Source organism: Lissotriton helveticus, chromosome 10, assembly GCF_964261635.1.
Source record: "Lissotriton helveticus chromosome 10, aLisHel1.1, whole genome shotgun sequence".
Classification (NCBI taxonomy): domain Eukaryota; kingdom Metazoa; phylum Chordata; class Amphibia; order Caudata; family Salamandridae; genus Lissotriton; species Lissotriton helveticus.
This window is the reverse complement of record NC_136071.1, coordinates 1,213,216,100-1,213,236,932: the sequence shown is the minus strand read 5'-3', so window position 1 is coordinate 1,213,236,932 and position 20,833 is coordinate 1,213,216,100. Positions and strand designations below refer to the sequence as shown.

General features: G+C 50.2%; 1 protein-coding gene across 1 annotated transcript in view; it reads left to right on the top strand.

The window, feature by feature from the left end:
• Window positions 1–19,842, top strand: part of LOC144784222 (vomeronasal type-2 receptor 26-like) — a 187,247-nt gene extending 167,405 nt beyond the window's left edge. The window contains exon 5 of the mRNA XM_078662873.1: window positions 18,935–19,842. Coding sequence (XP_078518999.1) covers window positions 18,935–19,842 — 908 coding nt within the window. The remainder of the gene's footprint in view (window positions 1–18,934) is intronic.
• Window positions 19,843–20,833: the final 991 nt, after the last annotated feature.

The window sequence follows — 20,833 nt, the reverse complement described above, 5'->3', positions numbered from 1 at the left end:
GGGGAAGGGGTTGGTTTTTTTTGTAGGGTGTAATATATTTGAGACACCACAAGGCTGGTAAGGGGGGGACTAACACTCTGTACTCCGAGGGAGATTTAGCCGGGGCCTGTATCAGGGCCTCCACATGTAGGCAAAGGAGGTAACTTAGGGCCTCATTACAATGTCAGTTAAAAAGCAATCAGACAGACCCCTTGTCAGAATCCTTGCTGACTGACTCAGTTTTGGCGAGTCCGACTGATTGGATCCGATGGTTCAAAACACCGTTCAGTCGAACTCCCATTGACTTCAATGGGAGCCTGTGTTCTGACCAACAACACAGGCTGCGTAATCAAGAGAGAGAGGTAGGACCAGAAAGCTAGTCCATGTCCCCGGTTAATATATGCTTAAATCAAAAAGAGACTAGCTCAAATTACTTTAGGGGAGGGTGGAGACTCTGGTATGTTTTGTCACGGAGTGCGAACACCCAGCAGGTGTATTCAAAAAGCCCTCACCCACCAACCTAGTTGGTGGCATGCTTCATCATCGGGCCCACCCAGTGGCACCTAGCGTGCCCCGGGTGTGCTTCAACGCCTGACTACAGCGGAGCTGGTATTTTACTGAGTGTGCGGTGAAGATAGTTAAGGAAGTGATGTTAAAACGGCTGAACGGTGGTCCCAGTACCCGTAGGTAAAATTAGACTTTAATACCTGGGCCACCGTCAGCGGTTATGCGAAGGAGGCACTACAGGTCCAGAGCAGGCTCAACCCAGAAGTACTGGTCAAGCCTTTGCCACCTCCCAACCTTGAGGTCAGACTGAGCAAATCACTTGCGTGGTCTTGAGAAGGGAATCCCCCTCTCACACGTAGATACACTTTAGGGCGTGTAGACACATAGTCTCCCCTACACCCCCACTAGGTAATTTGCACTCACTTATTTTAGGTCCTGAAGAAAGCCAGTCTAGTCATAAGGCACTGGCTGAAACATGTTGACCCATTGGATGTGAGAGGTCGTAACTCGCCCCTTACATCCCCTTGCCTTATTTTTAACCGCTGACGGTGGCCCAGGTATTAAAGTCTAATTTTACCTACGGGTACTGGGACCACCGTTCAGCCGTTTTAACATCACTTCCTTAACTATCTTCACCGCACACTCAGTAAAATACCAGCTCCGCTGTAGTCAGGCGTTGAAGCACACCCGGGGCACGCTAGGTGCCACTGGGTGGGCCCGATGATGAAGCATGCCACCAACTAGGTTGGTGGGTGAGGGCTTTTTGAATACACCTGCTGGGTGTTCGCACTCCGTGACAAAACATACCAGAGTCTCCACCCTCCCCTAAAGTAATTTGAGCTAGTCTCTTTTTGATTTAAGCAACAACACAGGCTCCCATTGAAGAAAGGGGTGGTTGCAGAAAACCTTGCACTCCTTGGCGGGCAACCCATGGTGCCTGCCACACTGGGCATGGTTGTGACAAGGGCTCCCATGGGTACCCCCATGGGCCCCAACCGGAGGCCTTTAAGTGAAGGGTGGGCCGGCTACAGGCCCCCATAGTCAGTTCCTGAGAGCAGTTCTGTGTCAGACAAACCGAGTTGGAAAGGCTGCCCGAATCGTATTTAGTAATACATTTGTCAGAAATGCAGTTCATGGACCTATCCAATTCGGCTCCGACCGACTCGGTTTCTCCGAATGCCGGTCTGAACCAAGTCGGAAAGATCAAGTCTGAACGGTTACCTTCTATCGTAATTGGTCAGACGGAAATTTTAAATGCAATAAACAATCGGAAATCCGGGGTCTATAAAAACCAACTGCTTATTAGAAGAAGAAACTACACTACTATCACCTCAAAAAAGTATACCTCAGGAGAAAGAGAAAGTAGGACAGTGGAGAATCAGAGAATGAAAGAATCCTTGTTGTTAACAACAAGGGTTCTTTCATCCTCTGATTTTCCACTGTCCTACTGTCTGTTTCTCCTGAGGTATACTTTTTGGAGGCGATAGGAGTGTAGTTCCTTCTTCTAATAAGTAGTTGGTTATTATAGAACCCGGATTTTTGATTGTTTATTGCATTATAGAGTTGGGGATTGAAACCGGGTTGTGTCTTTAAACTCCCTTGGACCCTCTATTACCTTTTTGTTTAATTACAGTTGGAAATGTTTCCAAGTCTGACTGAGCATTCCCTTGAGCCCCGATAGTTGCTTTCATTCTCTTCTGAGTCCTTTATCAATGCCTCCTTTTTGTTGCTTGACCCCCAAAATCTGCAGCTCTGGATGTCCGCAACCACCTTGACTTATTCCCCTCTGCCTGGGATCTTATTGGAGCCAACGCTGCTCCCAAGGTCTTCTCTGCCTCGGTTTTTGACTCCCCCACGTTTGATTAGTAGATTGTTTGCCTTGATACGGGAGGGGGTAGCAAGTAGCAACCTGACTAACAGGCATCCGCAGTTGCGTCGAAAAAGTGTATTTAAGGTTATGTGGAGGTGTTGCTTTACCCCACAGAAATTATTTCTTTGTTTGTGGATGGCATTGGCATAGTGAGAAAAAATATTCACTTTGGCATCATCCATTTGCCAGGGTCTGTGTGTCCATGCCAAATGCAGGATATGGTCTCTGTTGTGGAAGTTGTACAGCAATGCCACCATTGGTTGATATGGTTTGGCTTGTTTAATCATCAGCATTTTGGCTGTTTTGCCTTTGAGAGCCTCCTTGGGGAGCCAGTCTTCCAGAGACATGCATGGCTCCTCCTTTAACTCTGGGACTCCCACTCTTCTCACATTGTTCTGTCTTGAACGCCCTTCTGCATCTTCGTCATTTTACTAAAGTTGGGCAACTGTTTGGAGAAGGGCCTGGAATTCTGCATCGCTGCCCCTAACCCGGGGCCCCAGATCTCCCCGGATTTGCTCTGTTCCATCCACGCTCTCCACCCATTTCTTGTTGACTGTCCTCAGGAGACCACGAATTGCTGGATAGTGGCTGTGTGATTCTTTAGTCCATTCTCTGGTGGACTACATCCATCCCTGCTGTATGGGAGTCTTGGAGGGTCTGACATGACACTCATATTCCTTGGCTTTGAGGCGACTGCCTCCCGAGGTCTTGGGGGCACCACTTGGTCATCCATCATTCAGGGTGGGTTGTAGTGTGAGGTCTGATGTCTGGTCAGACTCTGTCTTCTGGGCCACCTTACACAAGGGAAGTGTGGGTCTTCTGCCCCAACCAGCGACTCCCTTCTTGACCGCCATTGGGGCCAACAATGTAGCTGCAATGTTTACAGTGCACACCCCAGCAGGACTTCAACCCACAGCCCCTTACACAGGCACAAGCACCATCCACCTACCTCTTAGCTCCATAGCCCGTCACTGCATCAGTCTCAACTCCAGCTCTCATGATACCCAGTGTCTCCCCTATTTTGCGTCTCTCTTCCTACTCACAGCCAAGGGGGACAAGTGTGCTTCAAGGGAGCTGCTCGGCGCTCCCACCAGGTCCTTCAATACCCCCATGTAGACACCACCTGAGCGGGCCTCTTCACAGTGCTCAGAGGTGTCTCTTTATGGTTCTTGTTTCTTGTCAATCTCTCTAGAGGTCATTCTTCAGATGGTCGCACTACAGGGAGGAACGTGTCCTAACTTCCCAGATTCTACTGGGCTCCAGTTGGTCCCTTCTATGGCCTCCTGTGGTCTGCATCAAATCCGGGGCCCGACAGGCCCTCAAGCCACCTGGATGTCGTTGTGCTGTTTGCTCAGTCAGTGCCCCAAAACTCAGGGTCTCCCCAGCCTCAACTGTCCCGCTAGACCAATCAGGATTCTTTAAGTGGCACAGGCACCCAGCCGGCACCCACACTTTCTACATTAGTCACAACCTTTCGTCTTGGCCTCTCCCCTGGCTATGTTAGATCCTGCTTTTGCCCATTCCAGCGACCCCCTCCACTGTGCTTACATATGCCTGCCACTCTGGGGGCACATTGTGGAGGGGGGCTTGAATATCCAGGATGATGGGCCAGGCCATGAACAGAGATCCTCAAAATGCCTCATTCCTGACTGCCATCTTAGCCTTGCCCCCATTTGCTACTGTTTTGTCACCATTAGGGCAGTAGTAACCTTAGGCATATAATTTGTGAATAACAATTGTCTTATTTATTTTTGGGTGGTTGCTGGTATAAGCATGTTCATTAATAAACTCCTCCTTACCTCATCCTGAACCCCTCCTTGCTCCTCCCTAAACAACTCCCATTTACCTACAGCTATTCTCTATTTTTGCATCGCTCTCAGATTCCTTTTTACATTAAGTACAAAGGGCCCAAATCCGATGTCGGACGGGCCGGAGTCCATCCGACATCAGTTGGGAACTGCACCGAATGACCTCCTGCCTTTGGTTCCAGCCCCGCAAGTAGGGTTTGTCGCAATCCTGTTCTTTACAATGCGAGCATGCATTCTGAACAAAATGCATGCTTTCATTGCAAAGAGCAGAGGTGCAGTTCATCCTTGCACCTCAAAGTGCCTGTCACCGGGTGCACGGTTCATCAGGGGGGCATGATAAGTGCCCTCTAGGCTACCATTAGGTGGCCTTGTACCCATGGGGGCCCTGCTGGGGGGCCCCAAAGTCAGATTCACAATGCCTTTCTGTGTCAAAAAGGCCAGCACAGAAAGGCTGTGGAAATCGGCCATTGAAATCCCTCGGCCGGAAAGAGGGATTACTGAATGCTTCCGAATGGCAAACTATCTCTTTGGACCCGTCAGAGGCCATTCAGAAATTCGATTCAGATTCCCTTCCAACCGACCCTATCAATATGGGTCGGTTGGAAAGGAATCCAACCTGCTGATTATAATGCAGTCTGAAGGGCTCCAACCGACGGTCTGAGCCATTTCAGCTTGCAACGTAATCGGGCCCTTAGTAGGGGTGGGCGGAATTGGCGAAATTGCCTTTCGCAAAATTCTGAGAAACGGCAAAAAGCTCAGCAAACACGTGGAATTTTGCGTGCTCGCAGACATTTCAGGGGCGGGGCTTCTTTGCGAGTTCACATGCCTCTTGTGTTTATAAAAGGTCAGAGACCGATCAGAGCAGCAGATGAGGAGAAAGGAGCTCCTGGTCACAAGAACTGCACGGGGATTGCGCTTGTGAAAGTCAAGGATGCAATCAAGCATCTGAGCTAATTTTCAACTATAGATATGGGTAGAAAGCACACCTGCCCAGCCTCAACAAAGCTCACGATTTTTGTGGGCTAATTAATGAGTTACTGAATTTGAGCTTAAACTCGGGCACCTGCTTTATTTATATCTGTAAGTGCTTCCTGTTGGGGTTTAATTTTTGTGACAGGAGCATCGTGCCAGAATGAATCGTGCCCTGCATATTTATCCAAGAAGACGCCACCACTTTGTGCGATACCTCTACTCCACTGGGGTACTTCCTACTGGCTAATCAGTAAGTGATACCTCGTTGGGTAAATGTATAGTGCTTTTCCCACAGTACAGCTGCTTAAAGGGGCCAGAAGACTTGTCTCCAGTGACCATGTGTGTGTAAATTTGCCATTGTGCTAAAGGGCACCAGGGTCCCTTGAGTGAGCTGTCCATCATAGTGGGTAAAGGGTGGGAAGAGGGTGCACACCGCTAGTGTGTGTGGCGGGGCCAAACGGGCAGGGCTTCTATGCGAGTCCACATTCCTCTTGTGTATATAAAAGGTCAGAGACCGATCAGAGCAGCAGATGAGGAGAAAGAAGCTCCTGGTCACAGGAACTGCACTGGGATTGCGCTCATGAAAGTCAAGGATGCAAAAGCCTCCATCATGCATCAGAGCTAATTTTTAATGACAGATATGGGGAGAAAGCACACCTGCCCAGCCTCGACAAAGCTCACAATTTTTTTGGGCTGATTAATTAGTTACTAAATTTGAGCTTAAACTCGGGCACCTGCTTTATTCATATCTGTAAGTGCTTCCTGTTGAGGTTTAATTTTGTGACAGGAGTAGTGTGTCAGAAAGAATCCTGCCCTGCATATTTATCCACGAAGATGCCACCGTTTTTACAAAATAATTCTGTTACGCCGCGGATCGCCGCGTGGAACGTGAAAATGCCGAAATTGCGCAAGTTCCGTGAGCGGAACGGAATTTGTCGCCCACCCCATGTCCTTAGTAGAAAACACATGCATGTAAAATATACAACAGCTGGTGGTGGAGATTTTCAACCGAAGGTTTTTGACCTGCAATATGTAGGAAAGAAGGAGTACTACAGTAGTACTACGTTATGTACTACAAAGTGTAGTTTATGAATTAGACCCCTTGTGTGCCCTTCTCTGATTGTAAATGGGAGCATCATGCTTGAAGAAGGCTGAAGGAGGGAGAGTACGACCTGTACAAATTATTTGCCCCCAGGATATTCAGGATGGTACGCCTTTTCTACCACACACACTCAGGGCATGGACCTAATTTTCTGCATTACGGTACAGTACCTTGCACACTCAGGGCTCATACATCATTTTTTTCAGTAGAGTAAAATATCTTACTCACTCAGGCCACAGATCTCAGTTACTGCACTACTCTACACTACTGTAGACACTCAGGCATAGAACAGTACAGTACATTGTACACTGATTACACAGATGTTTATGTCTGCAGCACAGTATGGTACTGTGCACGCTCAGGGACAGATTTCGCTTTTTGCAGCACAGCACATTATCGTGCACACTCAGGGCACAGGTATTCAGTTTACAGATCAAAGATGAGAGCTCCTAAGTTGCGGACATGTAACTGGAAAGTCATTTACGGCACATCTTAAATGGCAATCAAAGACCTCTTGGCATATGTGGCCCGGCTGCATTAAACTTCAGGTCTAAAGATAGACTTTAGATCTAAATTTAGGGGCATATTTACAATGCCCCAGTAGCACTTTTACTGGGCATCCTTTTTGTGATGCTACGGAGGCGCAGTGTGCCGGCCTATAGCCACAAGGCCAAGCAAAGACACCCTTTGCTGCTTTTCATGGCCTTGTAAATATGCATTACGGCAATGCCTTACTCTGCCTGAAAGGGACGTTCCATGGCTGTTGTTGTGGGTGTTGACACTCCCTCAGATTTACAGCATAGCATAAAACTGAGTCAGTGTCAAAGCTAATGCGTTCCCAAAGCAGACGAAGCATACACAGAATGAGAACAATGTCCCCTTTGATGTCCCTTCCTGCTCAAAAATAATCATGCCAACAACACAGACTCCCTTACACCATTGTGAAAGGGTGCATGCATTGGCGCTCGGCTGCAGTTTGTGTGCCAGCGCTGACAGAAAGGACAGGAATGTGCTATATCTTGAAGATACGGTGCATTCCTCCCCTTATCTTTTGCTGTAGAGCAGCACAGCCAGAAGGCTTGCGGCGCTGCCCTATGCAAAAATCTTTTAAACATGTGCCTCAGACTTAAGGTCTTAAGTTAGAATTCAGATGTAGAGTAAGACTTCAGGCCTAAATGTAAAATTGAGGTCTAAACGTTGATGTGAGGTCTAAAGATAGACTTTAGAGCTAAACTTAAACGTCAGGTCTAAGTTAAACGTTGTGAATCTGGCCCCCTTCCTCTTTAGTTTACACATGTGACTTGGTCCATGCTACTTAAGTAAACCATACAATAATTAGAAGAAGACATCCCGAAAATGCCTCAAACACCCCCTTCTGAAGAAAAGCTTTCAGGGGCACCAGTCAGAACAGAGTATCCCACCTGTGTGGCTACGGGACAGGCAGCACACAACATGTGTCAATCCACATCTTCTGCACTACGACATTCAAACCTTAAACGAGAATTGATTCTAAATCGACTAGAAAAAGATTTGCTTCCTCAAAAAAGCAACACTCTTTATTCTGGAAAATACATTATAGGATTGATTCAAATTAGATTTGATCAAGCAACCATGGGGATTATTTACAAGGGGATTGCGCCACTGGAACGTCACTTTTACCAATGTTCCGGTGGTAGGTTGCCCTGCATCAGATCTATAAAGTGGCGTCAAGCCACTTTTTGTGGCTTAACGCCACATTGTAAATGTGGTACCCTTTTATGCAGGTATCTGCATGAAAGGGGTGTGCAATGGGTGTTGCTGTGGGTGATTCAACGCAACACCCATCTTTTTTTGATGCTGCCCCAGATTTACAAGCAGCCAGCGCCATGCAGGAGCGGGCATTAAAATTGCGAAACGAGGAGCACACACATTGAAAGAACAAAATTGCATTTTTGATTGTTTATGTCAAAATTTATCAGAGGAAAACTTTGAGGGTGTGATAATTATCCCCCACACATTTAATCAGAGCCTAAATGAGAGTCGTGGACTCTCGAATCTGAGGTCAAAGCAGCCCAGCTGAACAAGATTCCTTCCTCTCTGTAACACTCACCGAAGGCGTCCCACGACCTGAGGAGGTCTGACAGCACCAGAAGAAAAATAAGACTAGCACAAGTCAGTCAAATTACAATGCTGATGTGGTTTAGAAAGCCCACTTGTGTTTGAGAAGACAAGATTCTGGCAAAAAATCTATGGATTACTTGTGTACATTTCCTCACTGTCTAACCCTTTAACTGATGCCATCAGCCGTTGGCTGTCGGGGAGGCGTGGCTAAGCACGCAATGGCGGCAGAAGTGCCTGGGTAGAGCTCCGTGAGAGACTCCCCTGCCACAGGCCATTTCTCCGTCTTTTTTTGCCCGCAATGATCTGGGACTGTCATCGGGTGACTACTGAGCGCCCTACTGCCTGTTGCCGAAGTTTGAGACGGCTGACTCACTCCAGGCCGCTCCGGTGGCTACGAGCGCTCCCTGCCCCATCGGCGCTCCTTGCAGACCGGCGTGAGAGGCTAGGCGAGGCCGAGGATCCGGCCGGCCTTCTGGGCCCACCGGAGCGGACAGTTGCCTTGCGCCCCCTGACAGCGTTTGGGCGCCGTCGGAGCCTCCCTCAACCTTCCCTAGAGAGACCGCCTCAGAGATCGGTGTGGAGGAGCGAGACCATCCCCTGCTGGCTCACGTGACGGTGGAACCTGGGTGCCCGGATCGGCGTGGGAGTGCCCCCCCGCCGCAGCAACTAAGCGGTACGTCCTGCGGCTTACCTGAGGGTCTTTGGAGTGCTTTCCCCGCCACCCGGGTGCTGGCCGTCCCGGGGATCCATCTGCGGACTCTCTGACCGGGGCCCCCAATGGCGAACATTTGGACCTACTCGAGCCCGGGGATGCGGCCTACTGCACAGGCCCGGAGCTGAGGGCCGCGGTCGGTTACATCAGGCGAGGTGGGAAACACGGTGGGGCATACCAGCGCGGCCCCCCTCCCCACAGACTTACTAGTGCCGAGGCGCAGGGCCGAGTCCCTGGAATTATCACCATTGCGAGGGGAGACTGCCCGGGACAGAAAACGTGGCCTACATGTTAGAACTAGTGGCAGTGTGAGACGCTGGTGGCAGCCGAGACCAGCGCAGCACTGACCGGAGGTACTGTGTGACGACGTGAGCGGGGGTTGTGAGTTGCGGACATTGGTGACCTGGAGGTGCCCCGAAATTGCGTAAGTCAGAACTGGGAGTAGTGGGAAGACTAGTGTGTCACACCATCGAGGCACTCCCCCATCCCCCCCATTGACTTTCAGTGACCGCGACGCCCTGTCGGGTCCTTGGTGAGACCAACACTGTGGAGGGGGTCGAGAGTATGTGCTGACCGGATGACACTGGAAGACTTGTCCTGCTGTGGGGGTACCCCTGACGACGCGCCACTAACCCTGGTCTGACCTGGCATTTGGACCCTACCCAGTGCGTGCAGCGCTTCTCCCCCCCCCATTGCATCAACACGCGGGGGTAACAGCGGACCTTGGCCACATCCTGCCCTGGCGATGGCGCTTGCTCACGCACGAAGTGTCCCACCTTAGCATCAAACCGCTCGAGTTGGGCAGCGGTACCCACGAGACACACGAGGGACCTGTGAGGACCTGGGAGTGTACCTGTCTGGACTACTTGGACCTACACTAACCCTCCCCCTTCCATCGGGCCCTGTATTACTTGTGCCGTAACGGGTCTCTTTACACTGCTCCTCTGGCCGGCCATGACGCGACTGCTCATGTCGGGGGGGACCTAAAACAAGAGCTGTAACAGGCAACGCGCAGGTGAAGGGTAAAATGGCGAAGCAGGTGGAGATGGATCACACTGCCTCCAAGCTGGATACGATGCTGACGGTCATGGAAAGACTAGAGGAATCAATGCAACTGACCCGCGCCTCTTTAGAGTCTAAAATCGATAGCGTGGCTATAGACATGACGCATCTCCGAGCTGATCACAAAAAACTATCTGAGAGGACGACAACGCTGGAGACCACAGTGACGGACCTAACCCCCAAAATATCCCAGATGGATAAACATGTGCAGAATCTTCTCAACAGGGTGGAATTCCTGGAGGATCGTGCGGAAGATGCGGAAGGGCGGGCGAGGTGGAACAACATTCGCATTGTGGGACTGCCGGAACGGTGGGAGCCCCGGGAGACACCAGAGCACATGGAGCGGTGGCTCAGGGACATTCTCCCGGAAGGTACCCTCTTGCAGCACTTTGTGGAGCGCGCTCATCGGGTGCCATCTAAACCCCCCCTGAGGGCTCCAACCCTCGGCCCATGCTCATTTGAGTGCTGAACTATCGGGATCGGGACACTGTTCTGCGGGAGGTCAGAAAGTTGGAGGAGGTCAGAGTGGACAACGCCACAATTATGTTCTTCCGCCTTGATAGCGCCTGGAACAGTGTGCCTCTGCTGACATTGGGCTGTGCGACATTGGACGCCTGTGGCATGGGAGGAGTGCCCATGTCATCACTGCATGTATCATAAGTACATTTACTATACGTGCTTAGCGAACCCCCCTTCTGTTTTTTGAACTCACGAACAGTTAGTGCTCATTAGAGCGTTTGGACGACGGCATGTTTTGCAGTCGACCTTTTGGCATTGTTGTTATGTGTTTTATGGTTACAGGACTGGTGCAAATTTCCCCTCCCCCTAATGTGTGTAGGAGTGTCGATGCGAATCAGTGGGCAATGCGCGAGACATTATGTGATGATCTGAACTGGTGGGACATAGATTGTGGTGCAGTGGGTGGGTGGGGCACTGGGAGGTGGAGAAGAAATGTTATAATGGCTGTGGTTAAATTTTGCACTTGGAATGTCCGCGGTATGCACACCCCCTCATGTCGCTATCAGGTGTACTCGTACCTCAAGCGGCACCAGGTACAGATAGCGCTGCTACAAGAGATGCACCTGACGGATCCAGAGACACACACACTGCGCCGCCGCTGGAGGGGGCAGATATATGCTACAGGCTACTCGGCTTTCGCGCGTGGGGCTCTCATATGGATTCGCCCGGGGGTCCCTTTTGCCATGACGCATAGCAACATAGATAAAGAAGGCAGATATGTGTTACTTCAGGGCAACCTAGATGGTCAACACATAGCTCTAGCATCTGTTTATGCTCCCAACGTCGACCATGGACGCTTCCTCACACACTTATCGACGGCAATTGCAGCATGGCTAGGGGTACCGCTTCTGCTAGGAGGCGACTATAACTGTGTCCTTGATGTTGTGTTAGATAGGTCCACCCCTCCTTTGGCGAATGCGACGATGCACAGTACGTCGCGCACGTTTTCTGACTGGGCGACACAATGGGACCTCACTGACGCTTGGCGCAGCCGCAACCCTACCACACGGACTTATTCGTACTATTCGGGCGGCCACGCATTGCATGTCAGACTCGATAGATTCATGCTGACCAGCGATCTCTTACCCTTAGTCACTGACTCCCAGTACCTGGGTCGCACACATTCGGACCACAATCCACACACACTTGACTTTGCCTGGGTGCGCCCGCACCCGCCGGTACCCACGTGGCGCCTCCAGCCCGATGTCTTGCTGGACGCTCCCTTTCGGGAACTGCTCTCGAACCGTGTCTTACAGTACTTTGAAGACAATACTGATACCGCATCCACCCCGCAGGTTGAATGGGATGCATTCAAAGTGGTCGTGAGGGGTCATTGTTTGGGAGCACAGGCGGGATTAAGGCGCCAGGTGGACAGGGAACTGACACAATTAGAGACGGCACTACTTTCGGGAGAACGGGAGGCAGTGGAGGGGGACGACTCAACCCTACTAGATTCTCGCGGAAAACACGCGCAGCTCCTTGACCGATTGAAGAACTTGAATTATGCAGCACACTCTGCGCGCATGCATCATGCTGGAGATAAAGCTGGCAAACTTTTGACTTGGCTGGTCAGGAGAGACACCCAAACGTTGCCGGTAATGTCGATCCGCACTGCGCAGGGTGATGTGGCCTACACCCAGAGGGCCATCCATGAGGCGTTTTCGAGCCACTACAGGGCCTTTTACTGTACCCGCCTGAGAGCTACTGCAGTAGAGATTGCTGAGTACTTATCAGGCCGCCCATTGCCGATGATCACTAATGCGCAGTGTGAGGAACTGAGTGCGCCGTTCACTGCTGAAGAACTCCGAGCTGTAATATACTCTCTTTCGAACGGCAAGTCCCCCGGGCCCGATGGTCTGCCGGCGGAGTTTTATAAAGCGTATTCCACCATTCTCATTCCCAAATCGCTGCAGGTGTACGCGGCGGCGATACGGGATGCAGTACTTCCTTTGTCCCTAAACGAGGCCAATGGGATTTCACTCTTGAAACCTGGCAAGGATGCACTGAATGTGGGGTCCTACAGGCCACTTGCCCTCCTTAACACGGACTATAAGATCCTGGCATCTGCGTTGGCCCAGAGATTGGCACCTCTGGTCGCTGCACTAGTGCACGCAGACCAAAACGGATTCGTCCCTACCCGCAGCACGTCTTACAACATTAGACGGCTATTTCGGGTGCAGAGTCTGGCAGTGACCCAGTGGCCCCACTCGGGGTGCGTAGTTCTGGATCTTGAAAAGGCGTTCGATTCAGTGGAGTGGCCCTACCTGGCGCTGGTGTTGGAGAAATTTGGGCTGGGTGCGGCCTACCTTCGCATGGTGGAACTCTTCTACTCTAAACCCGTGGTGCGGGTTCGAACGAACATGCTTTTCTCGGATCCGATTCGTGTCCGCAGGGGCACGAGACAGGGATGTCCCCTCTCCCCTCTGATTTTTGCGCTCATGATGGAGCCACTGGCGGCGCAATTACGTGCCTCTGGCGAGAATTGAGGAATCCCGTTGATGGATGGGATGCATTCGGTGTCGCTCTATGCCGATGACTTATTACTCTGTCAGGGACCTGACCTGCTTCCCCCGCGCACTCACAGACATTTTCAGTAGCTTCGGCGAAATGGCGGGGTTGCGTGTCAATTGGGCAAAGTCGGGGGTGTACTCTTTTTCAGCGGACATCCCTGAGTGCGACATCACGGTAATGGGCGAGCGGCTCCTCTGGTACCCCACAGTGTTCCGTTATCTGGGAGTCCATGTGTACCGCGATCCCACGGACCTCCTGGAAGGCAACCTCACGAGAGCTACTTCTTCGCTTGCAGCGCAAGTTTCCTTCTGGAACACTCTCCCGCTAAATGTGCCCAGCCGTATAGCCTTGGCAAAAGCGATCGTTTTGCCTAGGCTCCTGTATTATTATGCAAACCTGCCGGTATATGTACCGGTTCGCACCTTTCGTGAGCTAGAAACTATACATAGGCGACTGATTTGGAACAAAGGCCATCCCAGAGTGGCTTTGAAAACCCTTTATGCTGCGACCGATAGTGGTAGACTGTCGGTCCCGAACCACGAGCTGTACTACCTAGCTGCACAGCTGCAATGGGTGGCTTACTGTCTGAGTGGGCGTAATTTGAGTGATACGGCCACGACAGAGACGATCATGTCGGTCCCACAGGTACATGCGTTGTTTCATCCTTTGAGTCGCATGTTCAGAACCAACTCCACATTGAGGTGGCGAGAAAGTGCTTCTTGAGAAGCCTGAAGCTCACTGCAGCGGTGAAACCGTACGCACCTAACCTACCGCTGCTGGGCACGCCCTGGGGATCCGGGATACTCACGGCGCCGCTACTGGAAAGCTGGGGAGCGGCGGACTTAGAAAGCTTGGGCGACCTGTTTGAGGAGGGCGCACTGCTCACTTTCGAGACACTTGCAGACAACACAGGGTTACCGGCAGGACAATTCCTGACACATGCGAAACTGATACACACACTGACGAGAGCCTGGGGACCACTGGCGGAGGAAACACCAACGCACCTGCTTATTCAATACTTGCATGTGATGGGACATGGCTCTCACCTCATACATTGGATTGCCCATGCGTTGCACACACACACACAATTCTCCCCTCAGCGCTTACGAGACAAATGGACGACTGATAGAGGACGGGACTGGACTGACAAAGATTGGGCGAGGGTGCTAGCTGGAGCTCAACATGTACCACGCAATGCACGCTTTAAAATCATACAGTACTATGTGATCCACCGTGCGTATCTGTCCCCAGACAAAATTAATTGTTACTTTGGACTCACTACGGCAGAGTGCCCTAAATGTGGACTTGTAGATGCACAGTTTCTACATGTCCTCTGGTCCTGCACTTTGCTGCAGCCTTATTGGACCGCAGTGTCGGCTGCCTTGGCGACAGGAGGCACCTTACCACATACTTGGGAAGCTTGTCTGAAGGGGTTATTTAAAAGGACGAAGCAGACGAAAGTCCAAGCGAGATTCTGGGATCTGGGACTGATTACGGCGAAACGTCTCATTACTAGGCGATGGAAATATAGTCTGCCCCACAAACGGTGCAGTGGTGTCGCTCACTGGATACTTGGGCGAGAGCTGAGAGTGTAGCACTGCACCCGGAGGAGACGGCGGGGCTCCGGACGTACCCTATTGCGCTGGAATGGGATGGTACCCTGGCGGCCTACCACCCGGTGTGTCTACAAAATGGTATTGCGTGAGCGTTTACCCCATACTCTCCAGTGACACCCCTAGCATTCTTCTCGCTCCCAACCTCCCCCCTTCCCCCTCCCCCCCTCCCTTTCTCCTTCCCCCCCAACCCCCCCACCACGGAGCTTCACTTACACCCTACTGCACACGTGAAGACTCCTACGATTACTACATTACCGACGACATGTCACATTTGGATTACACTCCTCTCCGCCCCACCAGCTCCACACATACATACATGAACACAGTTAGACACCACCTGGTTTATGATTTTCTGTATCTCTGGAATTGTTCTTTATAGTTAGTAGTTTTCAAATGCAATTTTGAATGTGTAATATATTGCCGATGTGAACAACTGAGCTGTTTCTCCAGTCATGGTATACATTGAGCGCTATATGGAATGAGTCTAGGATATGCAGTCGCAATGCAGAAGTTCTTTGCACCAACATTGGGCACTGCCACTACTGAACATAAATGTAACACACAGCAGCTGGTGCTATACGAATTTGTCATGCTGTTTAAATATGCACCTGTTTAGTTTGCTCTTTCTTGTCATACCTCCACGAGGGTGAGATGGTCCACAAAACCTGGGACTCCATACCTTAAGTAATGGCGCCTTTTATTCGCTACCACTGCATATGCGAACGTCCAACGGCCACCACGGCCCTGCCCACTCTGCACTGCCTCGAAAAAACGGCCGTGGCTAAACTGTTAAATACTGTTTTGTTGTTTACAGTATGATATTTATCTATTTATAGTCCAAACTTGACAGTGGAAACCTTAATTAGAGAACAAAGAGCTGTGAATGGAGTTATTGGGAAGCAAGACCAGAGAGAGGAGACATTTCAAGATAGTGTGTATACTGCAGAGGAGGGGTCTTGAAGCTAATGAGGCTTATGTATGTTCAGGAGATTAGATTAAAACATTGAGAAATTCACATAATGTAGCATAAGGGGCTGCATGTCCAACCCAGCATCACCAGGGTAAATACAATAAGGAGACTTTATCCAGGCAGGGACCAGACCCTTACATTACAGGTGTTGCTAGATGATCCCTTCTCTAAAGATATTCTTTTTTAGCTGAGGAAATGCCTCTGTGAAAAGGAGCATCTTCCTGTTGCCTATGTGCAGGACCCATTGCAGACTAATACATACATGTATGTAGATAGGATGAGTGTATCCACACCCTACAGCAAGTCACTTCAAAAATATGTTGGTACTACTCTTAGGTTTGTGATGTCACTCAAGCGCAGTATGGTGACTCCTGCAAGCTGGCAGTTGTGCACACGTCTGTCCTTCTGGACACCTCAATGGAGATGCCGGGTCAATATCCGTTTTTAGGTCTCGCCTGGAATTAGCATCCAAAGTATGCGTCCAGGCTGGAGACTTAATGTTGCCTGTCTCAGGGGAATGAGGGACAAAAGGGTGTTACGAGCTTTTCTACCAGATTTGGGTGTGCGAACGCGCACGTTCCGTCCCGCGCCGTGCACATGCGCGCGCATATACACAGACGGACAGACACTCGCTCACACACACCCCCTCTCCCCCACAGTCACACACACATGCATACACACAGACTCCAAGACACATACACACACGCACGCACGCTTACACACATACACAGCCCCCCGCCGCCGCACGCGCGCACACACACATACCCCCTGCCCTCGCAGCTCAGCAACAAGGCGAAGCCCCACTCAGCGGCTTCCTTCGTGCGGCGGCTCTCCTCTCATCGGCAGCTGTAGGGCCCGGCAGCAGGACTCTTCCTCCCTCCTTCGGCACCGGGGCGCAGGGTAGGCTCCTGCCTGCTCCGGTGCTCAAAACAGCCGCGCCTCTTCCGTCGGAGGCGGGGTAGGCTCCCGCCCTCCTACTTCCTGTTTCCGGTTGTCGCGCCCGGCCTGCCTGACTTCCTGGTCGCAGGCCGGCGGCGATGTTCGGTTTGTACCGGGCTGCGGCGGTGATGCGGGGGGACACACGAGGGGTAGGCTCCCTCCAGAATTTAATTACTTAAGACGCCAAGGCGGCCGCAAATTATGGGGCAGTGGCGCTTTTGCTCGCACGTGATGGTCCGGCCACACGCTGCTCAGTGCTGTAGGCCATTATAATCAGGCCGCCGCAGCATTCATTCTTCAGTTAGAATTTCAGAGCCGGCAGAGGGAATAAGTGCAGTTGACGGGTTAATGGAAAGCCATGACTGACCGGCGTCACTGTCGGTTTACAGCGCCGGCTGCCAGGACTCCGTGAGGACAGCAGCAGCAGCCTGGACAGAAGTCTGCCGTAGGGGTAGCTCACTCATGGCATGAGCACCCAGCAGCCCAATTGCAGTGCGATTTACCGACGTGCCAATCACGCTTCTGGGTGAAAACCATCACTGTAAGTAGACAGTAGTTTCAGCCACTTACCACCCTGTTTGTCGGTGTTAACCACCAGTGTCACACACTTCGCAGATTGGCCTCAGATAGTCAGAATGACGCTGGGCGGCATGTTTGTTTTTCATTGCAGCGCCGCCATAGATTACCAGCTGAATTTTATTAGATGCTACTAAAAGATTTTACAGGAAGGTATTGTATGGTATGGTTGGAAAGGGTCGGGGCAACTTCACAAATCACGTCAGGTGTGAGTGGTGTATTTAATCCAGGTACTACACTGCACTTACTAAAAACATGTTTTTTCGTTTTGTACCATACATTTTCTTAAACCACTGCTCTTTATAAGGTATCACTAAAGGTGTTGCACAGGATATGTGAAAATCACTTATACCTGTCTTGAAAAGATAGAAATGTTACTCGTGTGTACTAAAAACTTGGCAGCTATGTTTGGGCCGCGCTGGTGATAGTGGGGTGACACTAGTCAGTGCAGACGGAGATAGTGTCACTCACAGTCATTAAAATGTCACTCATAATTACACTGAAATTATGAATATGTCACACATAGCAATCTGAAACCTTGGCAGCTATGGCGCTAGGCAGGTGAATACAGCGCTCCCAAGCGCTATAAAACTTGTCGCTTCAGAGCCCCCACATCCTAAAAATCTCACCACACACTGGAAGGGAGCAGGCTCTGGGGTCATCGGTCTAAAGCACTTTTCTAGTAAAAAGATTATTCCACACAAACTGTCATCCATAGACCCAGTACCCCTGATACTCTCCTGCAGCAGTCTCACCACAGTGAGACTCGTGTGAAACCAATGACGTGTCAGAGGGAGAATGACACCAAAGGATGAAAGGCAGAGGCTGCCCAGCAGAGATGTGAACCTATAATCTGCAGAGAAACACACACACACACACACATACATACATACATACATACACACATACATACACACACATACATACACACACACATACGTACATACAAACACACACAAACAAATGCAAACACATAAACACACGCACACACACATACATATATGCACACGCACGCATGCACACAAAGTCACTGAAAAAAAGGACAAATTAACACTAGGTATCAATTACATTAAACAATGTTCCATGTGTAGCGCTTAACACAAAAACGAATGAATAGCCCCTGACAACTATCCAACACTGCCAGCTCTTTCCTGTACACCCGAGCATATTGTATAATGCTATTAAAACAGAAATCGTTTTAGTTCGATCCTAAGCAGCGCATGTGCTGCTCTTCCAAGCACGCTGTATTCAGGTATTGGCTTGCTAAGATAAGCTTGCAGTTTTGTCCTATCGCTGAAGGTTGGTAGGTTGGGGAAGGAGAGTCTGGGGCGTCCTTTAAACAAGCATTTGCAATGCAATAGGTCTCAGTTTTGCGAAAGTTTAAGCTATTAGCATTGAAAATGACAATGCCTTTTATTTATGTTTTAAAAGCAAAAACATAAATAAAAGCCATTGCCATTTACAATGCCAATAGCTCTAACTTTAATAATGCGAGACCTATTGCATTGCAAATGCTTGTTAGTAATGGCTTTCCAAGGCCCAGTGTGCATGTTCCACAGACAGTACATCCACACACAGGTACACATCTAGCCGTAAGAAAGGTCTGAATAACTATAATGTGTCACATTCCACTCATCTCTCCCTACTTGAAAGCATTTTCTGTAATACTGAACAATTTTCTTTTCCTGCAGATATGGCAAACTGCTTAGCATGCCCTGAAGATCAGTGGTCCAATCAGAAGAGAGATGCCTGTATTCCACGGGTGTTAGAGTTCTTAGCCTATGAGGATCAACTGGGAGTTGCTTTATCCTCCATCACAAGTTTCTTCTCCCTCCTCACTGCTGGAGTCCTGGGAGTCTTTATTAAATACAGGAAAACACCTCTGGTTAAAGCCAATAACAGGGATCTCAGCTACATCCTCCTCCTATCCCTCCTGCTGTCCTTCCTCTGCTGTCTTCTGTTTATTGGACGCCCTTCAAAGACGTCCTGCCTCCTCCGGCAAACTGCCTTTGGGATCCTTTTCACTGTTGCTGTTTCTTCAGTTTTAGCAAAAACTATAACAGTGATCATTGCCTTCAACGCCACAAAGCCAGGCAGCAAGCTCAGAAAGTGGGTGGACCCACGAGTGTCCAGACTTTTGGTGCTCTTCTGCTCACTTGGGGAGGTGGTGATATGTGTTGTGTGGCTCCTCCGCTCTGCCCCATTCCCAGACATTGACACCAGATCAGAAACTGGGAAGATGATCTTACAATGCAACGAAGGTTCTGTGGCTGCGTTCTTTGCTGTGGTTGCTTATATGGGATTCTTGGCTCTTCTGAGTTTTGTTGTTGCCTCCATAGCTAGAAAGTTACCAGCTACTTTCAACGAGGCCCAGTTTATCACCTTCAGCATGCTGGTGTTCTGCAGCGTCTGGGTCTCCTTCATACCAGCATACCTGAGCACCAAGGGCAGGTACATGGTGGCCGTGGAGATCTTTGCCATCCTGGCTTCTTGCGCTGGATTGCTGGGCTGTATCTTCATCCCCAAAGTCTACATCATCCTCCTTAGGCCTGAGCATAATACCAAAGAATATCTAATGGGAAGACAAGGGACCCTCTGAGACTTACAGGACTGGGATAGTTGTATCTCACAATACTGAGTGACAAATTATCGTTCTGCAACAATATCCAGTGGAGAAAATTGGATTGCACTATATCGTCAAGTTAGGCATATATAAGTGTGTATTTAGATTTACTATTTTTAACTTTACGTATATGGACCTAATTTGGATGGCGGACAGACTCATGTACAACTCATCCCTGAACTACGTGACAGGCACCATGCAGTGACAGTCATTTGGTACAGGGATCTATTTGGGGGCACCATAGGTGCCCCCCACACCAAATGAAAAGGGCCTGGGGTGTAGGGGGCTTGTTACATGCTGGTGAACTGCCATGGAAAGGCTGGCATGGTGGGACCATCCTAATCCAAACGGCTGTGCCTGGTGTACAACGCCACCATTTTAGGGATTGGGAGGCCCTCCACTGCATCGGTGGGCTCAAGGAGCCCGTCGGATGCATGGCAGTTGGGATTTCCACCTGCCTGCACCCCGCCGGCCATCAAAATATGGTGGGTGGAAAAGCTGCATTGGATGGTGGGGAGACTGCTACCAACAGCCTGTCAGTGTGTCCACCATCCTAATCAGCCCCTAAGTATCTTGACAACATTTATATCATCAAGGGACATCAGTGTGGAGGTAAAAATATTAAGGGGAGATTTATATGGGTTTTAAATCACCCTTGAGCCACTCAAGTGGGTGCAAGGGCCATGTAAATTATAGGTGGGATTCATCAAGCCATGCAGGGCCACCTCATGTGGCCCTGAGTGGCACGATATCTCCAGAGTGACGCAACTCAAATCGTAGTGTTGCATTACTCTGCCCTGAGAAAGGGGTTCCATGGGTGGATGAGTGGTTGTTACAAAGTATCCCCCCATGGATTCTGAAGCATTCCCAGATTTACCAATACTAGTAGACCTGGGAATACATCAGAACTGCCACGCCTCCCCAGGTGATGCGAAACAAGGAGAAATATCTGTGTATCCCCCTGTGG